This window comes from Colossoma macropomum, unplaced genomic scaffold (genome assembly GCF_904425465.1).
Source record: "Colossoma macropomum unplaced genomic scaffold, Colossoma_macropomum, whole genome shotgun sequence".
In the NCBI taxonomy this organism is placed as follows: domain Eukaryota; kingdom Metazoa; phylum Chordata; class Actinopteri; order Characiformes; family Serrasalmidae; genus Colossoma; species Colossoma macropomum.
In genome coordinates this window covers 35,755,724-35,770,004 of record NW_023494793.1, presented here as the reverse complement: position 1 = coordinate 35,770,004, position 14,281 = coordinate 35,755,724, and the positions used below count along the sequence as shown (strand labels likewise).

General features: G+C 42.0%; 1 protein-coding gene across 1 annotated transcript in view; it reads right to left on the bottom strand.

Moving 5' to 3' along the window:
- traf1 (TNF receptor-associated factor 1) overlaps positions 1 to 4,371 on the bottom strand; it is a 28,215-nt gene extending 23,844 nt beyond the window's left edge. The window contains exons 1-2 of the mRNA XM_036579385.1: positions 4,004 to 4,371; positions 1,439 to 1,523 (exon numbers count right to left, since the gene is read on the bottom strand). Of these exons, the coding sequence (XP_036435278.1) occupies positions 1,439 to 1,523; positions 4,004 to 4,176 (258 nt within the window). The 5' untranslated portion in view covers positions 4,177 to 4,371. The remainder of the gene's footprint in view (positions 1 to 1,438; positions 1,524 to 4,003) is intronic.
- Positions 4,372 to 14,281: the final 9,910 nt, after the last annotated feature.

Genomic DNA, 14,281 nt, shown 5'->3' with positions numbered 1-14,281 from the left:
CTCTAGCAACCAGTGTTAGAAACTCTGAGAGAATCACTGACCACTAGCTTGAACAGCATCACTAACTCTGCAGATATGAAACATCATAGCTAGAAAGACTCGAGTGGTCATGTGCATGAATTACCTGAATGAATTTTGCCCTTTTAAATGTTCAAGTGTTCACTTAAACACCTTATTACCTTAAGTGAGTTTAGTGGAAATCCATGAAGCTTCGGCACTTTAGTTCTCGACAGCTCTAAAGGGATCATTTACAGCTTTACATGTATCTCTTCAGCATTTAACTTCAGGTATATTTAAGATGTTTTATGCACACGGTCACAGGTGTCCAAGCACTAATAAGCACATCCACCATCGACATTTGGTAGGCCTCTTAGAACCCGTTTTCATTTCGTGTGATTTGTATCTGCATTGTAATGTGACACGCATGACTTGAATGTGACATTGTGACATGCATACACTCAGTAGTCAAATACATACCTGGTTAGTCAGACTGAAATCCGATTGCTGTGAGGCACATAATGTGCAAATCAGCTCACATACAGTAACTAATTGTCTGTGCTGCCCCTTGTTTTTCTGTTCTATTCAAAAGAAAATCTAAATTTTGTACAGCGTTGTTCAGTTCCTCACACCAGCAGTCAATGTTTACATGAATAAGGCCTTTCATAATGATTACTGCCCTCTACTCGTCATCGTCACATCGTCACTGTAGCAAGACGATGAAAAGCACTGAGGCAAAGAAATGTGTGAGCGTGTTCGTTCAGCTTACACAAGTTAAAAAAGACTAATAAAAACTGACCATCTGCCAATTTGACCGTGAAAAACAGCCATAAAAATTGGATCTGTGCATGTCTAGCAAATGTAATTCAGCATAATTGTCACTAGGCTGGTTTCTCAGACAGATTAAGCCTAGGCCTGGACTAAAAAGGCTGGGAAATTCTCCTTGACATTACAATTTAGTGCAATACTAGGCTTAATCCATGTCCAGGAAACCGGCTGTAAGGGTTAATGACACTCTCTTCCTGGAAGATCTGTTAAGACCCAAGACCAGGTTTAAGCTCTCGCATGTCCGGTAAACCAGGGCGGAGTTTTGTGGCGCCCTTTACAAACTCCCTCTTCTTCACACAGAATTTCCCTCTCCGTTCACTTTTTTGTGCGCACGTGTGGGTGTAGGTGAGCGTGTGTGCGCACATGAAGAGGGATGACATGGCTGTGATGTCATATAAGTAAAACACCACCTCCACTTAAAGTCAAAGGGAAATTCTGAAGAAGCTCTAGATTGTGAAAGGAGTGATGCACAATAAAGGTCATTTTCATGAGGTCATCTGTTTGTCATTTTTAATACTTATTTGACAGGTGGGTGCTGCCTTTCTCAATTCAACACACGCAAATCTGACAGTAAACAAGCTCATCACGGAGGCGTAATAAAGAAGGTACTTACGTGGTCCAGCGTCAGCATCATGCTGGAGTCACTCTCACTGCCGGGGTCTTCTTTACACTTTGTACACACCAGATCCTTGTTGTTCCTGTAGTTTAAAAGCACAAAATATGAACATTACTTGTAGAAAGCTACAAAAAATACAAAATGTAGGAAAGTAAAGGATAAAATAAATGGAAATCTGCTGATATATACATATATAAATATATATTTTATATATAAAATGCAAAAATTACGTTTGTTGGTCAGAATGAAATGACCAAACGATTTTCAGAATAATAAAAAACTGAAAACATCTGTAAATTGATTTTTATTGGGTTTTTTTTTTTACATTATTTTCTCTTTTTATCTCTAATTGTGACTACTTTTTCCTTTATTAAATAAAAATAATAACAAATAAATTGGATTTGTCTGTCTTGTTGGTGTCTGTCTAGGCAAGTAATTAACATGAACAAAGATTGATTAAGCAAATAAATAGAAACATACAGAAACAAAAAAAAAGGCCTATTGTTTTAAACGGGGCATGAAGGAGTGCAAAACTTACCTGATGAGTGAGTGAGTCTGTAAACTGATCTGAGGACCAAGTGAGTGAGTGAGTGAGTTTGGGAACTGATCTGATGGCCGAGTGAGTGAGTGAGTGAGTCTGTGAACTGATCTGATGACCGAGTGAGTGAGTGAGTGAGTCTGTGAACTGATCTGATGACAGAGTGAGTGAGTGAGTGAGTCTGTGAACTGATCTCATGACAGAGTGAGTGAGTGAGTGAGTTTGGGAACTGATCTGATGACCAAGTGAGTGAGTGAGTGAGTTTGGGAACTGATCTGATGGCCGAGTGAGTGAGTGAGTGAGTTTGGGAACTGATCTGATGACCAAGTGAGTGAGTGAGTGAGAGAGTTTGGGAACTGATCTGATGGCTGAGTGAGTGAGTGAGGGAGTGAGTTTGGGAACTGATCTGATGGCCGAGTGAGTGAGTGAGTGAGTTTGTAAACTGATCTGAGGACTGAATGAGTGAATGAGTGAGTAAGTGAAGGAGTGAGTCTGTGAACTAATCTGATGACCAAGTAGGTTAGTGAGTGAGCGTGTGAACTGATCTGAAGACTGCCTGAGCGAGTTGGTGAATGAGTGAAGGAGTCTGTGTACTGACCTGATGATTGAGTCAGTAAATGATTGAGCGGGTGAGTGAATGAATGAGTCTGTGAACTGATCTGGTGACTGAGCGAGTGAGTGTACTGACCTGATGAGTGAGTGTACTGACATAGTGAGTGTGCTGACCTGATGATCATGTGAGCGAGCGAGTGAGTGTACTGACCTGATGAGTGAGTAAGTGTACTGACCTGATGAGCGAGTGAGTGTACTGACCTGATGAGTGAGTAAGTGTACTGACCTGATGAGTGAGTGAGTGTACTGACCTGCTAAGTGAGTGAGTGTACTGACCTGATGAGTGAGTGAGTGTACTGAACTCAAGAATGAGTGAGTGAGTGTACTGACCTGATGAGTGAGTGAGTGTACTGAACTCAAGAATGAGTGAGTGAGTGTACTGACCTGCTAAGTGAGTGAGTGTACTGACCTGATGAGTGAGTGAGTGTACTGAACAGAAGAGTGAGTGAGTGTACTGACCTGATGATAGAGTGTACTGACTTGATGATTGAGTGTACTGACCTGATGAGTGGGTGAGTGTATTGACCTGATGAATGAGTGTATGTACTGACCTGATGAGTGAGTGAGTGTACTGACCTGATGAGTGAGTGAGTGAGTGAGTGAGTGCACTGACCTGATGAGTAAGTGAGTGTACTTGACTGATGAGCGAGTGAGTGTATTGACCTAATGAGTGAGGGTGTGAGTAATGGGAGTGCACTGACCTGATGAGTGAGTGAGTAAGTGAGTGTACTGACCTAATGAGTAAGTGAGTGTACTGACCTGATGAGCGAGTGAGTGAGTATACTGACCTGATGAGTGAGTGAGTGAGTGAGTGAGTGTACTGACCTGATGAGCGAGTGAGTGAGTGTACTGACCTGATGAGTGAGTGAGTGAGTGAGTGTACTGACCTGATGAGTGAGTGAGTGAGTGCACTGACGTGATGAGTGAGTGAGTGAGTATACTGACCTAATGAGAGTGAGTGTACTGACCTGATAAATGAGTGAGTGAGTGAGTGAGTGTACTGACCTGATGAGTGAGTGAGTGCACTGACGTGATGAGTGAGTGAGTGAGTATACTGACCTAATGAGAGTGAGTGTACTGACCTGATAAATGAGTGAGTGAGTGAGTGTACTGACCTGATGAGTGAGTGAGTGAGTGCACTGACGTGATGAGTGAGTGAGTGAGTATACTGACCTAATGAGAGTGAGTGTACTGACCTGATGAGTGAGTGAGTGAGTGCACTGACCTGATGAGTGAGTGAGTAAGTGAGTGTACTGACCTGATGAGTGAGTGAGTGAGTGAGTGAGTAAGTGAGTGTACTGACCTGATGAGTGAGTGAGTGAGTGAGTGTACTGACCTGATGAGTGAGTGAGTGAGTGCACTGACCTGATGAGCGAGTGCACTGACCACGGTGAGTAAGTTTACTGACTGACCTGATAAGCCAGAGCACGCAGGCTCTGCAGTATCTGTGTCCACACTGAGTCTGGAGCGCCTCGTTCAGCACGTTGTTGCAGCTGCTGCAGAGGTAATGTAGAGGCGGCAGGTCGTCGCAGATGCTCTGAGGGAAACCGCAGGGAAACTCGTTCTCGCCGGGGCAGGACGCCATGGACACGGCTTCACTTCTCCTCCACCGAGGCCGAGAGCGTCTGGAGCGCTCACACAGAGAGCGGAACACTTATAAACCCGAGCGGAGGTGAATTTCAGCCGGGTTTCCCCTCAGAGCACCCGGAAACAGACTGATCTTTACCACCATTTACCCACATTCACAGAGAGAGAGAGAGAGAGAGAGAGAGAGAGAGAGAGAGAGAGAGAGAGAGAGAGAGAGAGAGAGAGATATCCACCATCTACAGACTCAGCGGTTAAAGTACATTGTTAATCTCTTTCTTTTACTCTCTCCTCATTTCTCTCGTTCTGTTTCGATTTCTTTCTTCTCTCATTTCCTGCGTCTCTATTTTTACCCGAATAATTTTTTTCTTTTTTGTCTCTTTTTCCCCCTTCCTCTATTTTTTTCTATTCCTCTTGTCTTTGCACTGTCTATATTTTCTCTATCAGCTGTTCTCGCTTTCTCTCTATTTGTTTTCTCTTTCTCTGCCTGTCTTCTGTCACTCTTTCTCTCGTTTTCCTCTCTATCAGCCCCCCCTCCTCTGTTTTACACAGAATATTCTCTCTGCTTGCTCCGTCATATCCGTCTATGTGGAAAGTCCCTGTGTGAATGTACCTGCTCACCCTCTTCACTTCAGCTTTCACACTGATCCTCACTGTATTTGCTGCTCAGTTCATGATCATTAGTCAGTGTTATTTACAGTAGACAGACAGTAGTTACCTGTGTAGCCTCATAATGTATGTGTTACAGTTAAACTGCACTCCGAGCGTTGGAGTCATGTCCAGGATGCCTCAATTCAAATAAAAATGCAGGCATTAAAAAGGCACATTGTTTAAAATACATTTATTCTGATAATAACTGTGTTTTTGCTGTCTTTAGAATATATGCAAATGAACCTAAATACTGTAAAAAGTAACATTGAGCGCGTTTACATGTACTCAATAATCTGATCATAGTCAGATATCTGCAGTTATCTCATTATTCAAATGCTTATGTAAACAGCATACTCTGATTTTTTAGATCGGAGTAAGGTCTCCGAATAAGACATTAGATAAAGAGAGCTGGATTTTAGCTCAGTAATCAGATTTCTCAGTGCAAGTGAACTCTTACTCTGATTTCTTTCGGATTGCTCAGTCTGTGCATGGGCGAAAACAGACAGTACCGGAAATAAGCGAGCTACAAGACGGCAGCAAAACACTTTTGGACAGACGTTGAAATTACATGCTTGATGAAATGAAGGATTTACATTTTCTTTATCTTCTAGATGATGTATGTTAATATTTTTAGGTAAAGTTGTGGGATGTTTTAACAAAAAAAGGCCGCGGCATGAAGTTTGAGCTTTACATCACGTTTATGTCACGCCTTCTTCTGTGAGTTTATTGGCTGGTTACAAAGCAGAAATCTCATTACTGTCTGAGTCATGTTGACCTGGAGTTTCACATTATCTGATTACTCAAGTGCATGTGAACATGTTGATCAGATTACTGACAAAATCTGATTTTCTGCAGTTATTGGATTATTAAGTTATTGGATCATTATTTTCTTGTTTTGAAAACAGTAGCTGATATATTGTGAGCCAGATATACATGATATATTGATTAGCCAAACCAGATGTCATGAAAACCATAAATAACACTAGACTTCCTTGAGGAGAGGTTTGGAAATGGTTAAGAGAACGCATTGGGCCTCATTCACAAACCGTTCTTACAAAAAAAAATGTACACAGTTTTCACAAATGTTTTCTTATTTGGGATTTGTTTTTAGCTAAGAACACAATCTACACACACGCAAGAGCACAGAGGTGTGAACAGTTTTGCAGTTTAAGAACACGTCACGAATCTGATGTAGGACCTTTCTCAAGACCAAATTTAAGAACAAACCTATGAAGATATATTGGTGAATATTGGTGATATTGGAGGCCCACTGACATGTAAAATCACTATTTGTAACAACATTATGTGCATTTATTCTAATATTCAGGTATTTCTGAGCAAATAAATGCTTACAGACCAGATAAAGAGCTTTTTAATTCTAATTTCCTCAGTTGTTCTGCATGCGTATGCATTGAGGAAAATCCCTAGTATCTGCAAGTGTTTTTGGCCAATAAGGTGAGTCCAAAATAAGTCTAATAATGATGCTCAGGTGCTGAAACAGTTCAGAAGCTGAGTGCTGAGGTTTTGTGCATAGGCTATATAGCCTAGCTTATATAATACACTCACATGGCTATTTTATCTGAAACACCTGCCTTGCTTGTGCAGAGTTGGAGATTGTAGCCCATCTGCTGAATTAATGGTCAGTTTCTGGCCACCGAGCCGCTCTTCAGGCGACATTCCATTTGTAAAGCCCTGTTTGATTACTGATAACTGCACTGTACACTGTATGCTCGCGAGGCTCTGCACAAATCCATCAAAAGAGAGATAAAGGCTGTGAAAGTGCAGGGAACCGCTCTGCCCGTTCTCAGGAGAGCGGTCAGAAACCCCAGCAGTGCTCATTTCTCTTTATGATAACTCTGAGGAAAGTAAATAAGACAGCCAGCAGTGATGCAACTTCGGATAAATGATGCAGAAGCCTGCAGTAAAGCTACAGGGTTTCTCCTTAAGTGTGCCTCTTAGCCTATAGAGGCTTATTGTTATTGAGGCTTTAATCGACTGCCTGACCTTTTCTTGATCTTCAAAGCACTTATTCAACCACACATTATTCTCTATTTGTACTACAGATGGCTGCATACATTAAACGCCCTGAAAGTATGTCAGAACACTGGAACTGATGGCAGAACTTTTAGAGCTCAAGTTAGATTGATAAATAGAGGTTTGCAGGCCAAGCGTATGATATTAAACGAATAAACGAAAGAATTTTGGAGACTTTCTGAAATCTGTTTGACGGAGTTATGATGCACTGTTTTTGTCACACTTATTACTCAAGACTTTCAAAACCTCAAGCTGATGTCCTGATAAACCCTTGTTTGGCTTCCTGCCTCTTAAAGCAGTCTTGCTACAAGGCCACTTCTTTACAAAGCTGTTTGTACAGAATCGTCTTCAAATATCATAGAAATATCTTTTCTATTTTATTTCATCTATTTTATTTATAATTTTCACTGGGAATTTGAGCAGTATATCTCTGCATATTGTGGCTGTCCCGACAAAACCTCTCCATAACCATGAACACTCAAAGAACCATTTGCGTGCTTAAATGGTTCTTTGCATGGTGAAGTTGTCTTCAGATTGCTGGAGAATATGTTGTCTATTGTTCTATAAAGAATCTATTTGAAAATGCTTCTATACAGCACAGAAAGGGTTCTGCTATTGTTATGACGCCAAGCTTGCAACAGAGGAAGAACCCTTTTTGGTAATATATAGAACCATATACAACAAATTCAACATCAATCTGAAGAACCACCATGCAAAGAACCATTTAAGCATGCAAATAGTCCTTTGAGTGTTCATAGTTCTATGTAGAACCACTGTCTTTGCTAAAGAACCCTTGAAGAGACATCTTTTTAAAGAGTATGTTAATGTAACAACATTCTTTTCCAAGGAATTTTGAACCATCATTGGGCCATTGGACATGAAATGCTTACACAATGCAAAGAGCAGCTGCTGTGCCCAGATGACGGAGGGACATAAAAATGGGGGGAAAGTGTAGCTACATGGTTTTGATATGATGTGTAAAGATGTGTACAAATACTGTGCAAAAGTCAGAGACCACCATTAATTAATTTAATTTCCAGTCAGAATGGACATTAAGCATCAGCAGAAAACTGACAGAAAATCACACAGAAGAACTAAATATAGTGTCCACTCTTTACCTTTAACACAGCTTCCATTCTTTTCAGGAGACTTAGGCCAAATCCCATGTCTAATTTTTACCCCTACCCCTTGTTTTCCAGTGTCACCTTGCCCCTTCGAACTGAGTTACAAGGGTAAGTGGTTGAAATCTTCACTATGAAGTAGACGACCCTCAAATAAAGAAGAACATTATTTCATTAAGAGGCCACTAGTGGTGCTCTGTAGGCGACCCTGCCAGTCTGCAGTGATAGCAGAGGAGGGTAAATTTCAGCAAAAAAAAGGGGTGCGATAATTCTTCGGTGATATGAAGCTGAAGTCAGCTACTCGCCAGCTTCTCATTCAAATTTTCTTGTTCCGCCTTAAATGGAGTGGCAGTTACATTCTGGAGCTTCAGGTGTCGGTACTGCTTGACTATTTAAGGTGGAACAGGAAATTTAGCCAGCTAGGCACCGAGACATCAGCATACTATTAGCGATTTTTATGCTTGTTATGAAGGACCATAATACATTGAAACGGCATTAAACTAAGATCATACAATGGTTATCGTCATTTTTTAACAGAGAAAATACATTTGTGGGATTCGTTGGTCGCTCACACCGCTCGCACCGCCGTCTTGCCATTGCCGTTTTTTCTCATAACACTCTGTTTGGATTGAGTCTCTGAAAAACCTCTGTTTGGAGGGCCACATAGCCCTAACACTTCGCCCTACCCCTCTATCTCAACTAAAATCGGGACACCCTACCCCTAGGCGTGAATGCACAAAAACAGAGGGCACAGGGCTAAGTGGTAGGGGCGAGGGGTGAAATGGGATTGGGCCTCGCTTTTAGTTTTTCAGAGAAATCTGCAGGTATTTTTTTCCAAACCTCCAAAGTTCAGTCCTAGAAGATGGTTGCATTTTCTGCTTCGCAAGATTTAAATAATCCCAAATACGTTTATTGATGTTGAGGTCTGGGATGGTCAGTCCATTGTTTGAGAACCTCTCCTAACAGATCAGTAGAATTTCCTGTTTAATACTTTTTTAAATGTGCCAAAACCCTCTCACGGCACTATGATACACTAGTGCATCTGGTTACAAGAAATCATGACTGTTTTAACTGAACAAACTGTTTTCATTATATTTAACACTTTAAAACGCTTAACTCTCCCCTCAGAGTTCATGATGAGTCAGCACATCTGCAGCACAAAGCATTTCGAACACTACTGATGTCGACTTTTGGACAGACGATCATTTTCTCTGATAGCGTAGTTCTGCTCTTATTGCGCTCTATCCTCACCGCTCATGCTGTATGATCATCATGATTCTGCAGGACTCATTAAGACTAATTATCATGTCCTGCTGATCAGTTCTTTCATGTGTAGTTTAATAAATGAGCTTTTATGAAGTTGACAGGCGCTGTACTCTAAAATACTTAAGGCCAGTGTTTCACCAGCAGCGTACAGACATTCAGCACATGAACAGCTGCCTGAAACTGAGAGAAGAAGAGGCACAGATGGAAAATCAAACTGTTCCTGATCAAAATCAATGGAGAAAGAGACACTCGGAGAAGAAGAAAAAGAACAAAACGAATGAGAAGAAGATGAAGAAGAAAAAAGAAATGACGGAGGAAGAGAAGGAGACTGGAGGAGAAAACAGAAAAAGGTCTTAAAGAAGAAGCAGGACCAAGAGAAAGACAAAAAGTGGAAAAAAGAGGAGGGGGAGAAAAAGAAAAAGGGGGATGATGATAATAATAATAATAATAATAATAATCATGAGATTGATGGAGATGCTGATGTTGGGAGAAGAAGAAGAGGAAGAAGAAGAAGGGGAGAAGCAAAAAGAATAAAGAGGAAGAAAAGGAATGGAAAATTAAGGAGGAGAAAAAGATGAAGAATAAGAACAAGATCACAAAGAAGAAGAGGAGGAGGGAAACGGAGAAAAAAGGAGGAGGTCAAAATAAAGAAGGTGGATGGAGAGGGAGACAAAAGGAAGAAGAAGGAGGAGAAAAAGAAAAAGGGTGGAGGAAAAATTAATAAGAATAAGGAGAATCATAAAAAGAAGTTGAGAAAAAAGAGAAAGTAGAAAAAAGAAATAGAACAAGAAAAAGGAGAAGAACAAAAAGGGAAGAATAGGAAATAATATTAATGATAACCATAAGAAGAAGGAATAGGAGGAGGAGGAGAACAGGAAAAAGAAGAAGAAAAGGCAGCAAGAGGGGAAAAAAGAAGAAAGAAGGAGGATGAGGAAGAGGAGGAGGAGGAGAAATAAGAAGAAAAGAGAAGAAGAAGATGAAAAAAGTAGAAAGAGTAGAAAAAAGAAGAAAGAAAAATGAATAGAAGAAGGAAGATGAGGAGAAAAAGAAAGAGGAGGGAGAGGAGAGAAGGGGAGAAAAAGAAGAAGGGGAGGAGGAGGAGAAGAAAAAGAGGATGAGAAGGAAGGAAGCAGGAGAAAAGAAGGAGGAATATGAGGAGAAGAAAGAAGAGGATGTAGAGGAAGATTAATAAGGAAGAAGAGAAAGAGAACATCAAGGAGGAGCGGGAGGAGGAGGAGAAAAGAATAGGAAGAGGAGGAAGAGGAGGAGAAGAAAAAGAGGAGGAGAAGGGAAGGGGAGAAAAAGAAGAATAAGGAGGAGTAGGAGGAGAAAAGAAAAGGACGAAGAAGGAGGACGAGGAAGAGGAGGAGGAGGGAAGGAGTGAAAAAGAAAAATAAGGAGGAAGAGGAGGAGAAAAAAATCAAGGAGGAGTGGGAGGAGGAGGAGAAGAAAAGAATCAGAAGAATAAGGAGGAGGAGTAGATGAAGAAGAAAAAGGAGAAGAAGAAGGAGAAGAAGAAGGAGGAGAAGAGCAGTAAAGGGGGCTAATCTAACTGAAGGGGGGTCAGGAGGGTTTCAATATCAGGTTGAAGGGATTAATGACTCGAGCCAAGCGCTCACCTCAATGGGAGCATTCTTCACCACAAATCAATTACTGTGTAATAGGAGAGCCGCGCCATGCCTGCCTGTTTTTCATTAAACTGCAATCACAGCAGAGCCCAGTGCATCAGAATTACTGTTGCAGGTCGAGCAGGAGCGGGAGGTGAGGAGAGACCCTCAAGCCCTCCTAAATCACCATGCAGACATGCAAACCCAGTAATGGATCCATATAGCAAGGCTGTGACGCAAAAGCCTAAACCGTGCTGCAGGTTATCGATCGGCCCGGGCAGAAGGCCCGAAAGATATCTGGCGGGGAGGACGCAGGGCCGCTGCGTATTCCTCCGAGTTGTGGCGGTCACTCTTTTAAATCTCGCCCTCACTGGGGCTGGATAAGCACGGGCGTGAAGAACGTAAGCCGCAGGAGAGAGGAGATGAGGGACGAGTTTGTGATTTGCTGAGTGTCGGATATGTAAAGTGGTCCGGCGGAACCTGATTGAACGGCCGACCTCACTCTGAACCGGTCCTGTGAGCGCTGCCTCATGGCGTATTGCATTAACACCTGCCTCCTACACGTACTCTGCTCACAAAGAACATGACAGTTTAGCAGGAAACGTTCTCATCACATTCAGCTTGCCGCACTCACCAACCAACGAGAAAGAGAAGGTAAGCAGAGCGAGAGAGTGAAGGAGAGAAAAAAGGACAGAACTTCTTCTCTGGTGTTACTGAAATGAATGAGTCACTTATTCTTGTAGGAACAGTGCTGTGAAAAAGTCAGAGACCACCCTTCATTTCAAATGAAGTTCACGTTATTCATTTTTCAGGTGATGTTTCTGAGGAGAATAGATAGAAGATCATCCACTTGAACAAGGAAGGAGAAAATCAAAGAACGAGGGCTAAAAATGATTAAAATGAGCCTCTAACAACTGTGCAACACCTGGTAGACCATCAACACTGTCCCCATCAGATAAACAGTGCTTTCGTCTTTGAAAGAGAGGAGAAAATCAAGCTCATCCTTCCTCCGTGAGAAGGAGGAGAGGGAGAAAAAGGAGGAGGAGGAGGAGGAGGAAGAGGGGGAAATAACAACAATAACCATAAGATGAAGAAGGAGTAAGAGGAGGAGAAGAGGAAAAAGAAGAAGAAAGGGGAGCAAGAGGGGACAAAAGAAGAAAGTAGGAGAAGGACGACGAGAAGGAGGAGTAATGGGGAGAAATAAGAAAAAGGGAATAAAAAAAGACGCAAGCAGAAAAAGGAGAAAAATAGAAGAAAGAAAAAGGAATAGAAGAAGGAAGATGAGGAGAAGGAAAAGAAAGAGGAGGAAGAGCAAAGAAGGGGACAAACAGAAGAAGGGGAGGAGGAGGAAAAAAGAGGAGGAGAAGGAAGGAAGTGGGAGGAGAGAGGGAGGATCAAAAGGAGAAGAAGAAAAAGAAGAAGGTTTTGGTCATTTTTGCTCGAAGAACCTTTTTTTCAGTGTGTAGAGCTATGAGGCTAATGTAGCTAGCAAGTCCATATCACCTGAAATCACTTAATAGCCTAAAATATTAGCCCTTATAGCTCCAGTACAAAACTAAAGAAGCAAACCTCTACATTTGAGGCAAAGAGAAACTTGCCATACCAGAACTATAAGTGCAGGACAGGCCTGGATTTTCTACCACAACGCCACTGTTCCACTGAGTCAAGTGTTAGAGTACTGACCTCTGTTTAGCCTAGCCAGACTAAGTCTGCCAAGATCATATACTGAATAAGTGAAAAGAACATAACCGAAACCACTTTTGGAAGACTCCCAGGTATTTTCCAAACTCATTGCAGTCATTCACTACTATGCTGGAGTAGCAGCACTGTCATCGCAGGGTAAGAACTGTCTTCATGGACAGTTACAGCAAGGACAGCACCTCATTACAGGGCTTCAGAACATTCCCCTAGGCTGAGGGCATCAGCATTCACGGAAATTGATTTGACTGGCGCACCTGACTGAAACTATTCTGAGCTACTGATTTTAACTCAGGGTCGCTGTGAATAATCATGACATTGTGTTTATACAGTGCTTATCACTTGCGTGAGTGTAAAGCAGGAACAATAAGACCATGCCGTAGCTGTTGTCGTTATGATGTAAGGGGACATTTACCTGATACAATGTAAATATCTGAGAAATCTAAGGGGGTTTCCAGAGGAGTGTAACAGTTCTGTGATTCAAATGCTGCCCTTTACCATGGTTCTGAGAACGTCTGAGCACTTTTCTTCTATAATTACAACATAAAAATGTCAAAAATGGTAAAGTTTGTCCTATTTTATATCTGGTTCTTCGGGGAGGCTCCGAGTGCTCTTCTGTCATGTTGAAATATGGCTCGTCGCTTGAAACGAGGCAGTCACACTGACTTCAAGTGGCTTTCATAGCTACATGAATGTTTGATGCCTACAGATTTTTAATGAGCCTCATCGGTCCCCATCCGTCCTTACACGGCAACAGAACAGATAAAAAAATCCCCCCCGTTTCTCTTTCTGTCATCTTTAATGTCAAACAGCGCTTACCTGAAAGACACGACTGCAGTGCTTGCCAGCTCCTCAATGGAACCTGAACTCTCTTTTGCTGGACTTTTCTCTGTGAACGGCAAACAGAACCGACTGACTAATATAGAAGAGGATGTGATATGCCCACAACGTCTACAGAAGAGGCTTTGGCTAATGATCTATGCCTGGCCGATCTAGTCAATTACTTACTAATGAGCTGACCCACAGCCTCTGTGTGCCGGCTGACCATGGAGGAGTAATTACCACACACTGATATGCTTACCTCAGCCTCGGAAACACACCAGACTCATAACGCGGGGGTAGTTTAGAAATTCTGAAGGTTTATTAAATGTCACTCAGAACATTGAAACACGTTTTATAGATTAAAACAAAAAGAAAGAAGGAACAGAAACCCAAAGAAAGGAAGAAAGAAAGAAACGTAGGCCTACAAGACGAGAAAATAAGTTAAGCTGGGATATGAGAGCCTGTATTGGAGCATGCCGAATGCTGAATGATTGAATTTCCTTTAAGAGAAAGTGCTGATCTGGTTCTCATCCTGTTCCATTCATTTCCAAAACTCTGCATCCCTCTTTTATTTGGTCGTAGAGATGGAGGGGTTTCTGTCTGAGAAGGTGAAGGATGCACGAAAAGAACAGAGAAGCAAAAGCACCCGTTCGTATTTCTGCAAAGCAAAGACACGGGCAATTTCATGCTCAGGGAATTTGCATGGATGAGTGGTAAAGGCCTATGGGAGACTGGTGCAGTGTGAGACACCACCAGTAGGGGGTCCTGAGGCCTAGGGAGTCTCAGAGCTCAGCCTTTCCCTGGAAGGACTGTGTTCTCTAGTTTTGCATGGTGAAGTGACTGTGAGCTTCTGCCTATTTGGCCAGCCTAAAGTAGCTGCAAACTACTCTCATCTTTAGCAGTCAAA